Genomic DNA, 14447 nt, shown 5'->3' with positions numbered 1-14447 from the left:
AAAAGCCATGGAATTCATAATACTCTGCTCAATCTGTAAAAAATGAATGGCACACTGCCAGCACTGTAAACTGTTCCGCACCTCCTCTCTGCCAGCCCATTTAGGTTTGACATGTGACTAGACAACTTTTTCACCTTGCCACCGCTCTACCAGCCCAGCACAGCCCATCACAGCACAGCCACCTTGCCTTGTTACAGTATGAGTACGCATTTAGTTTGCATTCGATCCGAGAACAGTTTCTCTATGAGTGTTCTATAAAATGGTGCAAAACTTCTCGATGTCTGTACTGATGGCGTTACTGAGTTCCAGACCACTCTTCCAAAAGCTCTCAACTTCTGGAGATAGGCCTTGTTTTCTCCGCGGCGAAGATAGCCTGTCGCTTTGAACCTCCCCAGGATGCCTCCGACCCTTACTAAGTATAAAGCTGCTGTGGTACGTTTCCCTTCCCCGCGTAACCAATTTTTGAAGGCCTTTCTAACAGTTATCTAGGTGGTTGCTGAGCCGGGAGTTCGTCTCACTACACCTGAGAAGTGATGTAGCAAGCTCACAAAAGTGAAGTGGTTCGACCTGGACCTGAGTGTCCAAAAGACCATCCATTGGATCAAAGAAGCCAGCAAGTCAGGATGTAAACTGGTTGCCTTTCCCGAAACGTGTATGATTCAAGCAAGATTGCGCAACAAACTCACTAACGAACCTTCAGGGATTCCTGGCTATCCATATTGGCTATGGAAGGTCAGTGTACCGACACCATTGGATGGAAGACGCGCAGCTCACCATAACGAGGTTAACTACCTGGAATCGCTGCCTCTGATCAAAGCATACCGGGAGAACAGTTTGAAGGTGGACTCCGAATTGATGAGAAGCATCAGGCGGGCGGCAAGAGAGAATCACATGTAATCATCCTCTCCCGACAACCCGGTGCGCCCAACTAAGACGAAGGCTAGCTACGTGTCCCTTGGGTTCTCTGAAATCGATCTTGCCACTTGTTACCTGGCGCAAGTGCTGATTGCGCCGAATGGAGACGTCATCAACCACCGCCGTAAGATCAAGCCCACGCATGTCGAAAAGCTCGTCTTCGGCGATGGAACAGGAGACAGCTTCATGTCAGTTTCAGACACGCAAATCGGCCGACTCGGGCAACTGAACTGCTGGGAGAATTTCAGCCCATTTTTCAAATCCTTAAATGCCGCCTGCGGCGAGCAGATCCACGTTGCCGCATGGCCACTTGGCCCTGGAGAGGGCAGCAGGAAGGACCCTGATCCGAAGACAAATACCGGAGACGCATGGGCCGACCAGATCACCCCGGCATATGCCATGGAGACTTGCACTTGGACTTTGGCGCCTTTCCAAATTATTAGCAAGGAAGGCGCGAAGAAGAATACGCCGCCTGGGGTTGAGGTTGAAGCGAATATTGATCATTACAATGGATTCTCCCGTATTTACGCTCCTGACGGAACCTGCGTGGCCAAAGCAGACAAAGACTTTGAGGGCCTCCTAGTTGCGGATGTAAGTGGCTTTGTTTCTACCCCGCCTGTTTCTTTGGTTGCCAGATCCTCACAAATCTATCATGTTCAGATCGACCTGAACGAGACGCACTTGCCCAAAGCTATCAACGACTTTGGAGGTGCCTACATGCGATCTGATCTTATACGGCTACTGGTGGATACACGACGGAAAGAACTCGTGACGGAGACAGGTCCAGATGGAAGCATCCTAGCCTACTCCACACGTGAGAGGCTGGGGCTGCATTTGCCTCTGGACGGGTCGGAATCCAAGAATGAGGAAGCTGGTCTGGTCTCCGCACTGAAAGGCGTTTGATGCCACCCAAGCTGGCTAGAACTTGTCGAAAAGTAAGCCCCGCTCAGCACTATCTAAGTTGAGTAGAGATTCATCATTCCATGCTGGCAAGGTTTCACATGGTTAGTTCGGGACCGTTACAGTCGCATGTTAAATAGGGAGAAGAATCTCGTCTTGATTCCTAAGTTTTTATAGTTTACGAGGTGGCCGCTAAACACGGCCTCTTATATGACCGAGGAGCTATATAAGGGAAGGAAAGAAAATCAACCAAACAAGGCTGTCTCACGGCAAGGTCGGTTTCCAGGCGACGTCTCTTTTGATGGAGTACTGGAATTAATTGCTTATTGTATTACGCTCGCTCGCTAGTTAGATACCTAAGACCCCATATCCCGTTTCACCGTGCGCAATACATGGATTAAGTAGCATGAAGGAATGAAATTCTCTCAATTTCTGAGGGGAGAGAGAGAAGATAACAAAAATTGCTGTGTCGGTCGATCTCCAAAGATGTAAGTGCAGTTAGTTCTGGCAATCGTGACGGCGGCGGCGACCACAAGATCGACGATGAGATCATCAGGACGGATCCAGCGGGAAGCGGTCCACGAATCGAAATGTACTCAGCCCACCCTCGAAGGCCGTCACGAAGCTGGCCAGGTTCGTCAAGTTCTGGGTATACACGCCGGGGCCGGCTGGGATCGCAGCTGTCGCGAAGACGGTCGATGCCGTGGCGGCGTCGAGCGCGCCAACGGGTTTGCCCCAGCGGTAGGCATCGAGGAGGATCTGCAGAGGGCGGGCAGCCGGGTAGAGCGCCGAGGTGGAGCTGTTGGTGGTGAAGAGAGCTTCGGAGCCCGAGGTGACGATGACGCCGTCGAAGCCGCTCGCGTCGGCGGCGGAGTACGTCTGGTTGACGGGGCCGGTGAGGACTTCGCCCACGATAATAGGAAACGCTCCGGACTGCGCGAACAACTGGGCCAGCGAGGTCGCCTGGGCCATGGAGCTGGGGGATGAGACGCTGGCGAGGATGCCCACGTTCAGCGCCGCAATTGTCGGCAGCGAGTAGTTGAAGATCGACACAAAGGCCGTGCGGTTGTCGTTATAGTATGTGGGATCGGGCGCCGGGGCTGGGACGCCCAGGACCTGTGCAAGACGGACCGCGAGGTCGTTATCGACACGGTTCAATTGGGTGATGACATTCTGCCTGACCGTCGGAGAAGTGACGTGGGAGGTCTCGAAGCGCATCGCGTTGATGAGGAATTGCTGCTCAGCCGGGATCAGTGAATTGTAAAACATCCGTGGCTGGGACCAGACGTCGTCAAAGGTGGACGATTTTGCCCGCACAAGGTTGCCGCCCACGGTCCGGCCTGGCGTGGTGAAAAACCCATTACCGTTGGTCTGGTTGGCTTGCATAGGGGAGCCATTGTTGAGGTCACTAGGCGTGTAGGCGGCGACATTGAGTGGAATGTAGTTCTGAGCAGCTCCGTCTCGGTTGTTGTTGTGGATCGGCACTCGAGGACGATTGATTGGTAGTTGCTCAAAGTTGGGACCCCCGTGTCTGTTTAGTTGAGTATCCAGATAGGAGAAGATTCGCCCCTAGTTGGCAAGGTGAGTCGGTTGATTGCATTCCACACAGTTCCACGGCGCCCAGACGTACCTGAAGCAGAGGATCCTCTGTAAAATCAATCCCACGAACAATGTGACCTGGTTGGAACTATAGAACCACTGTCAGCCTGGATTCCCTCGGCACTACGTTTGATAGCGAAGACATACCATGATCTGTTCTGTTTCGGCAAAGTAGTTTCGAGGGTTCTGGTTCAGAGTCATTTTGCCCAGAATCGTGACTGGCACGATTTCCTCTGGCACGATCTTTGTCGGGTCGAGCAGGTCAAACCCGAAACTGAGCGCGTCGGACTCTTCCATGATCTGAACTCCAAGTTCCCACTCCGGATACTGGCCGGCCTCGATGGCATCCCACAAATCCTGCCTATGGGAGTCGATGTTCTTCCCGGACAACACCTGGGCTTCTTCCCACACCAGGCTTGCCTTGCCCTGTAAAGTCTTCCAGTGCCATTTGACCAACTTCGAATTACCATCGTCGGTCACCAGACGGTAAGTATGGACCCCAAAACCGTCCATGTGCCGGAAAGATCGCGGAATGCCATAACCTGCCATGGCCCAGAACAGGGTGTGCAAAGAGGAAGGCTGTTGGCTAAAGAAATCCCATGCTGTGGTGTGGGCGGTTCCACCCTGTGGAATTTCCCTGTCTGGTTCAGGCTTCACGGCATGGATCAGATCTGGGAACTAGTTGACTATCAGTGTCACTGGCCGTGTCGCTGCGCTCGTCACTAGGTGATTGAATCAAACTAACCTGGATTGCGTCCTGGATGAAAAATGGAGCGATGTTGTTTCCAATAATGTCTGGCACATCGAGTATCGGTTAGGACAGGTAACAAGCGCCGAGGTCTCCATACAATCATAATGCTAGGGCCTCACCAAAATTTCCTGCGTCGGTGTAGAAGCGACTGGCAAATCCGTGGACGTCTCGGACTGCCTCTGGGCTGCCTCTGCTTCCTGCGACTGTGGAAAATCTGACAAACATGGGAGTTTCCTTCCCTGCTGCAGAGAGAAACGAAGCGGCTGTGATGTTTGACCAGTCTGCGTAACTTGTAAAGACACCATGGGCTCCTGACGCGTGAGTCAGCCAACCAGTCCTCCCTCCAGGCCAAATACTCAAGGCAGAGTACGAACTCACCTGCCCCTCGCGCGTGAACCGCTCTCTCTGGTACCTGTACATAAGCACAGGCATTAGCCTATATATTTTCTGTTCCACAAACTAGAGTGGCACTCACCCTTTCGTGATCAAAATGCTGGATCTTCTGTCGGAACATGAAGTCCTCGAGGAGTGTAGGTCCCCTGACTCCAGCCTTCAAGCTCTCTTGATCTTGGATCCGCCCACCAACGTCCGAGGTCATGTACGTGTCGGTATCGTTGAGTGTGAATTGATCAAGAAAAGTGTCGACAGGAGTTGTGCCATTGGGCACGGAGGTCTGCCGCTTTACGTAGGTCTTTCCTCTATTCCCCGTCGAGTGCTCCTGAAAACCATGGCCACCCTGCATGTACGGACAAGCGGCCAAGGTTCCTTGGGCAATGCAGAGGAGCGCAAATGTGGTCCCGACCATGGCTGGGAAAGCACCGAGGTTGAACAGCGGAGAACGCATAGTGAGAAGGGATTGCACGACGTGACCTTAGGAGCAACGACCTTGACACACATTCTAAGTGTTGTGAGAGTCATTGCCTTCTCCAGGAGATTTATATATGGCATCATCAGGACAAGATCTTTCCGTCATGGTTCTCTCCTCAAAAGAGTGAATCAAGTCGCCGAGCCACAATGCATAATGCAAGAGGCCACGCAACGAGGTCGGGTAACGCAGGAGAAATACTACTTTCCGTCAGCACGAGCCGACCGCTTCTGTACACGCTCAGCGAGATAGGAATCGCATTTTTAAAGACCGCCCACTCTGGAAGGTCCGTCCATTAGACAATTGGTTGACAACGAGGCTGAAATGGAAGCTCGGCCCTATGCGCATGGCAGAAGGGTTCTATTATTATTGTGGAACCAGGAAAGCCACGGAAAGGATCTTACCTTCTTCCAGGACCCCTGCCGCAAAACGACTGAAAGTTGCTCGACCAATTGTGACCTTGATATTGTTAATGCTCGTTAACTATACTCGACCAAGCAAGGAGGCGCGAAGTTGTGTGCAATCTGTTCGTCTCACTGGTCCAGAAAAACCCAAGAACTGCTTACTTTGTTTGTGGTACCCGGTGGGACACATGTGAAGCCCCCTTGACTAATTGATGCCTTCCCATTGCTAATCCTCGCTCGCTATGCTCGATCGAGTAAAATTGAGCGACATTGGTGTGCCATATTGGATCGGGTCGCACAAAGAGACGGAATTGGGTGACGCGAGGCCGCTCACCTGTCGTATCAAACTGATCCGAAATCGATGTCCGTATATTTCAGAAGCAGGACTGGCCGACTGGCCTCTCGGGCTTGGTGGCAACCTAAGCTGTCCGCTCAAGGCTCTTGCGTAAAGACTTGTGGGCGGAATTGTCCCATCTCTGCCCTTTCCAAATATTCGTGATGAGTCCAGAGTCCTGATGCCATTGTCTCCCGGTTTGGTGATCCCTCCTTGGAGTGGGCGCCTCGCGTTGTCCTGGCCAATCAGACAAGCATTCAAGCCGCATGTCAACCGGTTCTTTCGCAAAATCCTTCTGTCGACAGCCTTGTGACCGGAATTCGGGGCTCCGGAAGTATCGCAATTTCTGTCGAGCCGTGTGCTACCCAAGGGCTTGTGACTCTGCTGTGGGGATAGTGAGGCCGCTTGTGTGGAGAGCGTTGAGGCCACTGAGATGTGCAGGCATTCGCGATAGAGCGTCAATATGTACGTACGTGCTGCAAGGCCACTTCGCCTCGGCCCTCAAGACCAACAGTTAGAAAGACACGCGAATGCCTCGGGAGATCCCACGCACATGAAGTCAGACATGCGTTGGCTGACGGGCTGTGCACCGCTCAAACTCCGGAGATCCATGCAGCATGATGCATGTCGACATCAATGCTCGTCCACGGATATCCTTCAAAGTGTCATTCTGCATCGGAGTTCGATTATCCATTCCCAGGAAGATGGGTGTTTGCTAATGTGGCGCTGAGAGTGCCACCGAGCTTGATAGGTAGGATTGAGGAAACTATCCACAGGGCGGCAGCACAGAGAGGAAATGACGTAGACCATTGCGAGAGTTAGAGATGAACTACCTGTAGGCTGGCCATCGAAGTGGTCGGCTGGTCCGGGGCATGCAGTTCAAGAAAAACAGAGCCAATGCCGACATTGGCGGCAGATGTAGGTGCTCTGGATGGAGCTTCAAGGCCATGAGCCGTGGTGCCACCAAACGTTCTAGAATAAGATGAAAGACGAATAATGCATAATAGACTCATCGTCTTGATTCGTAAGAATGAAGCATTTCTGCTCAATGCGGATAAAATCGACCCGAGGAGCGGTCTCAGCCTCAGTGCGCAAGCTCCTGGAACACCACTGTCCCAGGCCTGGTTGTATTCGTACCGTATCCATGTCCATCATCCTATGTTGCCGTAATGTATCCATCAGACTCCCATCGTAAAATCATGCTCGATCCCCGGCGTTACGCTCGCCATGAACTTCAAAAACACGACCAGATACTGATCCACCCGGATCGCCACCTTCTCGCTCTCATCTTCTTTGCTGTCTTGCTCATCCAACACCTCCCACTCGTCTCCGGCACCACCACTGGCCGCCTTCACCCCCGCTTCATGGCCCCGCTTCTGCTCGGCAAGTCTGAGATTTGCCGTGTCGTCAATCAGACCTTCCATACCTGAGATGTTTGCGGCGTCGCCAGTGACTCTTTGTTTTTCTAGTCGAAGCTTCAGGGCCACGTCCGCACGGTCAAGGAGGATCTTCATCACGCTGGCGTGTTTGCAAGGGTGAATGCTCGCCATTTTCACGCTATTGTCGAAGAAGGGGAAGTCTTCCAATGTGACGGTCTTGTCTTTGTAGTCGCCGACGATGTCTTCCATCATGAGGTGTGGCGGCAGAGGCTCGCTGGGAGAGAGGTACCCGGAGAGGTACATGCGCGGAGTGCGATAGTAGGGTGTGTAAGTTATGTAGAGGGTGTATGTTCGAAGAGGCCTGAAATTCATGTTAGCGAATCATGCTCCCCCGCCAGAGTCGAGAGCAAAGAAGATATACTTACGTAGATGTACCTTCGGTCTTATCTCTTATGATAGCCTCATTGTCGTCGTCCTCATCCTCCATATCAGGAATTTCCTCCTCGTCCTCTTCCTCGGTCGCTTTTTGGCCAAGTTGGCCGCTCTCACTCATAGTCCTCACTTCCGCCCTCAAGCCTTCTTGTTCCTTCTCCGTGGTCCCTCCCGTCCTTAACCAGCCATCATCTTCACCGCCACCCGTCTCCTCATCTGGGCCACCTAGAAATCCATCCCTGACGAGATCATCCGCGGCGCCATGTCCACCTGCAAAATTCTCATCCAGCCTTCGATGACACGGAACACCCCTTGTGACGAGAAATTGTTTATTGGCGGGCAGATAGCTGACCTGTCGCGCAGGACTCGAGGCGTCAGCCCAGGACCACGAGGGGAATTTATAGACCAGGTAGTCGCCTGCGAGAAGGAATTCTTCTGGTGTGATCTGGCCTGTATTGCGGAAGGTGGAGGTATGTCGGATAGGGGCGTAGCGGTCACGAAGCTGGTCGAGACCGGAGCGGAGGTATTGCATAGTTTGGCTCGAGAAGGGTGGATATCTTCTGGGATGGGGTGGGGTTGATTCGGGAGATGAAGTTGCGGATTTGTTGCTGCAGCAGGGCACCTCGATGATTTATAGCCCTCTGGTGAATGGAACGCACAAATAAGGATTGTTTTTTGGTGATACAAACTAGAGAAGAGTGTCTAGCGAGTGAAAGGACGTTCGCGAGCAGGCTACACTCGAAGAGACGGTGTTCGTGACCTCGCCGCCTTGACAGAGGGGAAGGCTGGAAGGGTATGACGAGTGTTTGCTTTGTTTGGTCGGTTTGCTGTCTTTGACTCGCTTTCCTTCAGCTTAGCCTTGCCTTGCCTTGTCCAACCTTCACACGCTCGTTCAAGTCGGTTAATGATCCGCCGTACATACGTCGCGGCATATGACCCTGCACGAACTTTAGAAGAACTTGTACCACCACTGAAATTTCCCTCCGCTCCGCAGGTAGATTGTTCACAGTCCTTGTTCAACCCTCTCCTGCCTTTCAAAACCTTGGCAGCCTTGCAGTGATGGAGGAACGTCCTGCAAAGCGCACAAAGCGCACAACCAGCGCCGCCATGTGGGATGAGGACGGGAAGTCGAGCTCACGGCCTAGTTCGAGTGGGAAGGACCACAAACAGAAGCCACGCGATGCCAGGGACGAAGACCGCCGCGGACCCAGAAGAGACGATGAGCGGAGGAAGAGATCGAAGTCGCGAGACACCCCTGACAGACGGAAAGAGCGGAGCAGATCCAAAGAGAAGCCGCCGCGTGATCGAGACCGCGATCGCGACAGGAACAGGGACAGGGAACGTGAGCGTGAACGAGAACGAAACAGAGGTGGACGGGACCGAGATGTCAACGGCCACAGCCGGCGAGAGCGGAGCAGAAGTCGCGACAGGCATCGAGATTCTAAAGGTAATGGCCACTCCACTGAAGATATTTTCCTGCGCTCACACGACCCAGATCACCGATCTGAACGCCCACATCGACGCTCCCGATCACGTTCACCAGCCAGGAATAGTGGTCGCGATCCTGTACGCACACGCTCCCCTCTTCGACGAAGTGATCACGATCGGGCCAGGCCTCGGGACCGGAACAAGCCCGACGATGAAGGGCCAAGAGCACCGAAACCGATAGAAGCAGAGATAGCGGACAAACCGGTAGCTAACGGTGATGCTATGGCTGTTGATGAAGACGATGAAGACGCTCTCCTGAAAAAGCTGATGGGTTTTACAACGTTCAAGTCGACGCAGAATACGAAGGTGCCTGGGAACCAGATTTACGGCGTGAGGAAGGAGAAGAAGACGACATATCGACAGTACATGAACCGCGTTGGTGGATTCAATAGACCTTTGAGTCCGTCGAGATGAGCTGTGGATCAATCTGCAGACGATTCTACGATGGCTTCGCTCTATGCGGTGATTAAACCATGGGGCGGATGAGATGGTTGGGAGACAACCAGGATTCTACCAGACTACACCAGATCAAAGAGCTGCGTGATCTCGAATTGCATGAATCATTCTGCAGCATCTGCGCTCGCAGCGAACACTCATATATTACAGTTGGCAGCCAGTGCCCCAAAACGCTGTGTGGTTACAGACTCATGAAGAGTCCAGCCACAATGAAAAATGCATAGAGGCATACAATTTCCGTTGGAGAGCCGAGACGAGTATACTTCGGACCAGACGCAGCATTCTCGGTGGAAGTCGGTGACCCATTCTGCCCGCTCGACTCTCCCGACCCACTCTGCGTCGTAGCCGCGGCAGAGGAAGCAGCAGCAGCAGCAGCAGCAGCGGAAGATGACGCAGAAGCAAGAGCTTGAGCCTGCACTTTTGCAAGCGCCGACACAGCGGGCGTAAAGCCCGGTCCAGAAGGCGCATCGGTTTGAAACGCCAAACACCGCGTTGGAAGTGCGGCGACCGGCACGGTTGCCAGCTCCCAGGAACTGGAGAAGTCGAGCTTGGGAAGCAGGTCGACTTCAGCGCTCATGTCGAAGCCCACGCCTAACTCAACGCCCATAGCGACGTGCGTCAAATTGTGAAACAGGTGTTCAAAATCGGCCTGGTAGGCCGGCGCGTCGCTCGACTGTGCGCAGCTGGCATTCACGGAATCTGTGGCCAGCTGGGTTATGGCGACGGTGGCTTTCGGGAGGTCAAATGATGTACCGACTTCGGCCGACACCGCGTCCAGCATTTCGATGCCGAGGGTGATTCGTGGCGTTAGAGAGAGACTGAGGGAGAGATCAATGTCGGAGATGTTGGCTTGGAAAGGGACGTCGGTGATGGAGATGCCGTCACTAAGGTCAACGCGGTTAGCCATACCAAGACGAGAACGCTCATGTCTTGGGAAGCTTACAGCCCGGTCACGCTAGATGAGGTCGGATCCGCGAAATCAAGATAGACGACGAGGTTTGGGATCTGGGGAGCACAAACACGTCAGCGACGACAGCGAGCACAATCCAAGTGGGAACTACCTCCAGCTCAAACCCGTAGAACATTTCGATCCCGCCAGACAATTCCCAGCTCAACGACAGTGTCGGCTCGACAAGGATCCCGCCGGACCCGAATTCCGGAATCTTTGCACAATACGCATCAGGAAAGATATATCCCTCTAAGTGAATCGGCGGGATGATTTGTGGCTTACCGTGAATCCGAACACGGGAATCGTGAACAAGGGCAGACTCAAGTCCCCTTTTAAGCTGGGCTCGATCTGGATCTCCACGTGCGCGACGAACCCCTCGATGCCCAGCTGCACATTTCCCGCCGAGATAATGTCCGCCAGGTTCTCGGCCCCGAACCAGTCCGCCGGAGACAAGACGCTCCACTCGCCCTGCGCGAGGGTCAGAGTGCCGCTGGTGCTGCATTCTTTACAGCCGATTTTGATCGGGATCTGGGCATCCGTGGGGTGCACAGCGTCTGGGAACCAAGTATCTTGGACACCGTGAGTGAGATTGATTGAGAGGGCCGTGGCTGTTGCGGTCGAGGCGTCCGAAGGGATTAGGGATGTTGCCGTCAAGGCGAGCGGAGCGGATGTCGATGTCGGAGTCGTTTCTACAGAGGCTTGTCGTCGATTCAAGCGTTGGGGCTGGTTGCGAGGTAGATATGCCTCGGTGTGTCCAAACTTCACGTGGAAGTCGTGGAAGGCTTCTTGCCATGTTATCTTTTCTGTCCGGAGGATCACGGTATTGCATTCTTCTTCGAAGGCGATGGCTCGGATTCTTTAATCAATTAGTGCCGTCGTTGCAGATGGTATAAAGTGGGCGGGCCAATTCATCGCTTTGGGAAGATTCCCCTTACTGAAACGTCATCCGCCCATTATCTTCGGAACAATTTGTATGGGCAGCGACAATGTAGGCGTTATCAAGATCACTCCATTCCTGTCTTGCTTCATGAAATGCCAACGGTGTGGAGAACACAACTGTGATGTCCTCGCTGGAGCATTGGATGTTTTCCAAGAGGTCTTCCATCTGCTCAAGCACAAGCACTGGCCTGTCCGACTGAAACCGGACGGACGAGAAGAAAATTGGACTTTGATCATGTCGGTGCTCGCCTTGGACCTTAGTCAGCCTCCAGCATCGAAGCGCGACGAATAAAAGTCACCATCTGCATAACCCAATTCGGCGCTGTGGACGGGTCGAAGATCTGCCCTCCTCCGTGAGATATCTGGACGTCTTGTAACGGGTCTCAAGGTATGAAAGTCCCTTCGGTTTGACAAGATTGAGGTCTCGATGACCTCAAGGACGATGCCATGAAGGATGAGAATTGAGAGAAGAATGTTTTCGTGAACGAAATGCATTTTGGAATCACAAGCACAAGACGGGAACTGATAATTGAAACCCAGACAGACCTACCGTGAGGTTTATGTAGAAGGCGTGCCCTTCGAAGGATTCTTCTTGATACACTTCCGCAGTCGTATCTCATTATCCTTCTTCCGATCGAGAACAGCAGCTGATATCTTCTTCGCTCTCGCCCGTGCCGAGGAACAATTGCAGCAGTATGCAGCATGCAGCTTGCATGAATGAGTGTGACAGTGGCGTTCTGCGCGGCAAGGGCAAGCGACACAATGAGTCTGGAATGTCGACATGGATGAAAGGTCTGGCCCCAATATAGCGCAAGACCAATATCTGGTAGAGACAGGGGATGATGAAGGCAGAATGGCCAGCCTGCTCCTGTTGGCTGCTGTGGTCCCACGACCGTGACGATTCTATTCCACATCTCGTTTTCTCGAGAAGAGCTAAGCGATTGCAGAGCGGTCTAGAGCCAGTGCCAAACAAGACGCTCATCAAGATCGGTTAGAAGAGCAAAAAGTCATGCGATCAGGTTGTCATTATGTGCAGATTCCGATTCTTTCAGAAGGCGCGATACCCGTGCACATCGTTTGAAGAAGCAATAGACTGTTTGGAATAGTGTCAGTGGTCATGATGGCGCCATGCGGGGAGGCGGATCATCATGGAAGCCCTTGTGTGACCTCAAACAGCTGTTCACACATCGTAGGTCGCGGCAAATTTGGCCCCCATTGACGCATTCCCTTGAGAAGAAAGCGGTCTCTCTGAACCATGGTTTGCAAATAATGCAGCGTACACCATACGTACGCCTTGGGAGGCTTGCGTCCGCAAAGTCCCTAAGTGTTGTGCTGAAGAATTGCTCGCCGACTCTTGGGAACAACTTAGTTCCGCTAGCGCAGTAGAAAGACCCCAGGGTAATGTCTGGGAGGCACAGACGAGGCACCTGGGGTCCAAATAGATAGGTGAAACTTGAAAAGCATCAAGTCTGATGAGCTGTAAGCGGCCGGGTCGAGCAAGCATTATTACCCTCGACCGGCATCATGTCTCCGAGTAACTGCGCCGTGCAGCTGGGGCCGGTCTCTCAAAAGAACATGGCGAAAGCCGCGAGAAGTCTCCTGTAAACGCAAGGAGACGAAGGTAAATTGTGCCTTGCTGCCGCATCATGGCACGCGAAGTTGAAACGGGGCCAAAAGGAAGGAAGATGAGACTGATACGGACATGGAGACAGACGCAGGGGCTCGGGACGTAGGCAACTAGGCCAAGGTACAATAACCGCGAGTCTTGGCAAGGACAACGTCCAGCCTCGCCCCCTTACCTCCTTCACCTCTCACACCTCAGCCTCGCCGTGTCGGCATCTTACGCTAACCCTCTCCATCGATCAAGAAATACAGAGATGTTCCATGGCCACCGGGATCGCTTACTCAATAATACATCAACGCCTGCGATATCGGGAGCAGCTCCAGAGTCTGGGATAAATGTTCGCTGCACATGGAAGAGACCTGAGTCTTCCCTCAGCCACCAATCTCGGCACTCGATCGGCTCGCTGCCCTTGTGATTACGTGTGGATACCTGGTGTATATATATGTCTGAATTCCACCCGCGATACACAGCTCTCATGGTGCAGGACATAGGTAGGTTCACCCGTGACTTGGGAAGTCATCATTGCGTAGTTTCTTGTCCCTAGAGAGTACCACAAACGTTTATCTTCCCATTACAAGTCTCGGTCATTTCTGCGCCACTTGTGCTTACCGAAACAAGATGAAGAGCATAGCCATCACTGCTTTTCTCGCAGCCAGCGGAGAGTGGGTTCATGCCCACATGTCCTTTGAACGCGTCACTGGTGGGACCGTCGTGATCCGTAAGGTAGCTGAAGATAGCAACACATGCGTTGACACCACTGTCACCATTAACATGACTGGAGACAAGATTCCCCAGGCCCTCAAGCATACGTCTTCCACCATGTCCCACCGACAACCCATCCCCATGCTCGCATCTCGCAATTGGCAGCTCTTAAGCAGCATCCAGTATTCTTGACGCATCTTGGGTTAATTCGGTGGAAAATGCTGCTTGCTTCGTCATTGCTACCGAGCCAACAGTGTAAGATCGGTGGTCGAAACGTGAGATAGCCGATACGAAAGTATTGTGGTTGGTGATAGAGGAATTGGTCGTGAGGGCCTTGAAAAGTCAAACACCGAGGAGAGAGGGGGGGTGGGGGAGGGAAAGGGGGGCCGGCCCACAGCAGGGCAGTCGATGCCCCATTTTGCAGCCAAAGTCGACACAGCGTAAGGATCATTGCCCAGCGTGATGGTGCGATATAATTATTTGAGGTGCAGGAAGTCAGCACGCGCTACGCATTCGGTGCACCACCGACCAGGAGCTTTGGTGAGAAATGGCTGATTGGCGGGCTTGCCCTGTTCGCGAGTTATGTTGTCTCGGCTACGGCAATGTCCTTGGCCTGCCGTCCACGGTATAATGAAAGTCATGAAATTCTTCCAATTGGAGGAAGTGTGGCACGCCTGAAGGTTCCAACGTTGTCGATACGAGGTTAGTGA

At 53.0% G+C, this 14447-nt stretch overlaps 6 protein-coding genes across 6 annotated transcripts; 3 read left to right on the top strand and 3 right to left on the bottom strand.

Moving 5' to 3' along the window:
• Positions 1-396: 396 nt before the first annotated feature.
• A1O5_10795 (cyanide hydratase) lies at positions 397-1818 on the top strand (the record flags this gene model as incomplete). The annotated part of the gene is made up of 7 exons (XM_007751369.1): positions 397-432; positions 490-507; positions 559-652; positions 701-732; positions 784-893; positions 945-1506; positions 1576-1818. 7 exons carry the CDS (start codon positions 397-399, stop codon positions 1816-1818), a joined length of 1095 nt encoding a protein of 364 aa, XP_007749559.1.
• A 549-nt stretch (positions 1819-2367) lies between these two features.
• On the bottom strand, positions 2368-4970 carry A1O5_10794 (catalase B; the record flags this gene model as incomplete). Its single annotated transcript, XM_007751368.1, has 7 exons — positions 2368-3384; positions 3446-3502; positions 3562-4092; positions 4160-4209; positions 4285-4476; positions 4544-4577; positions 4641-4970. The coding sequence occupies 7 exons, from the start codon at positions 4968-4970 to the stop codon at positions 2368-2370; spliced, it is 2211 nt and encodes a 736-aa protein (XP_007749558.1).
• A 1976-nt stretch (positions 4971-6946) lies between these two features.
• A1O5_10793 (autophagy-like protein 3) lies at positions 6947-8111 on the bottom strand (the record flags this gene model as incomplete). The annotated part of the gene is made up of 2 exons (XM_007751367.1): positions 6947-7508; positions 7573-8111. The coding sequence occupies 2 exons, from the start codon at positions 8109-8111 to the stop codon at positions 6947-6949; spliced, it is 1101 nt and encodes a 366-aa protein (XP_007749557.1).
• Positions 8112-8759: 648 nt separating this feature from the next.
• On the top strand, positions 8760-9248 carry A1O5_10792 (uncharacterized protein; the record flags this gene model as incomplete). The annotated part of the gene is made up of 1 exon (XM_007751366.1): positions 8760-9248. The coding sequence occupies one exon, from the start codon at positions 8760-8762 to the stop codon at positions 9246-9248; it is 489 nt and encodes a 162-aa protein (XP_007749556.1).
• A 41-nt stretch (positions 9249-9289) lies between these two features.
• On the top strand, positions 9290-9481 carry A1O5_10791 (uncharacterized protein; the record flags this gene model as incomplete). Its single annotated transcript, XM_007751365.1, has 1 exon — positions 9290-9481. The coding sequence occupies one exon, from the start codon at positions 9290-9292 to the stop codon at positions 9479-9481; it is 192 nt and encodes a 63-aa protein (XP_007749555.1).
• A 223-nt stretch (positions 9482-9704) lies between these two features.
• A1O5_10790 (uncharacterized protein) lies at positions 9705-11577 on the bottom strand (the record flags this gene model as incomplete). The annotated part of the gene is made up of 5 exons (XM_007751364.1): positions 9705-10407; positions 10467-10528; positions 10585-10686; positions 10755-11328; positions 11408-11577. 5 exons carry the CDS (start codon positions 11575-11577, stop codon positions 9705-9707), a joined length of 1611 nt encoding a protein of 536 aa, XP_007749554.1.
• Between the last annotated feature and the right edge of the window lie 2870 nt (positions 11578-14447).

Source organism: Cladophialophora psammophila, assembly GCF_000585535.1.
Source record: "Cladophialophora psammophila CBS 110553 chromosome Unknown aczJe-supercont1.21, whole genome shotgun sequence".
NCBI classification, from domain to species: Eukaryota; Fungi; Ascomycota; class Eurotiomycetes; order Chaetothyriales; family Herpotrichiellaceae; genus Cladophialophora; species Cladophialophora psammophila.
This window is presented reverse-complemented; position numbering and strand designations above follow the sequence as displayed.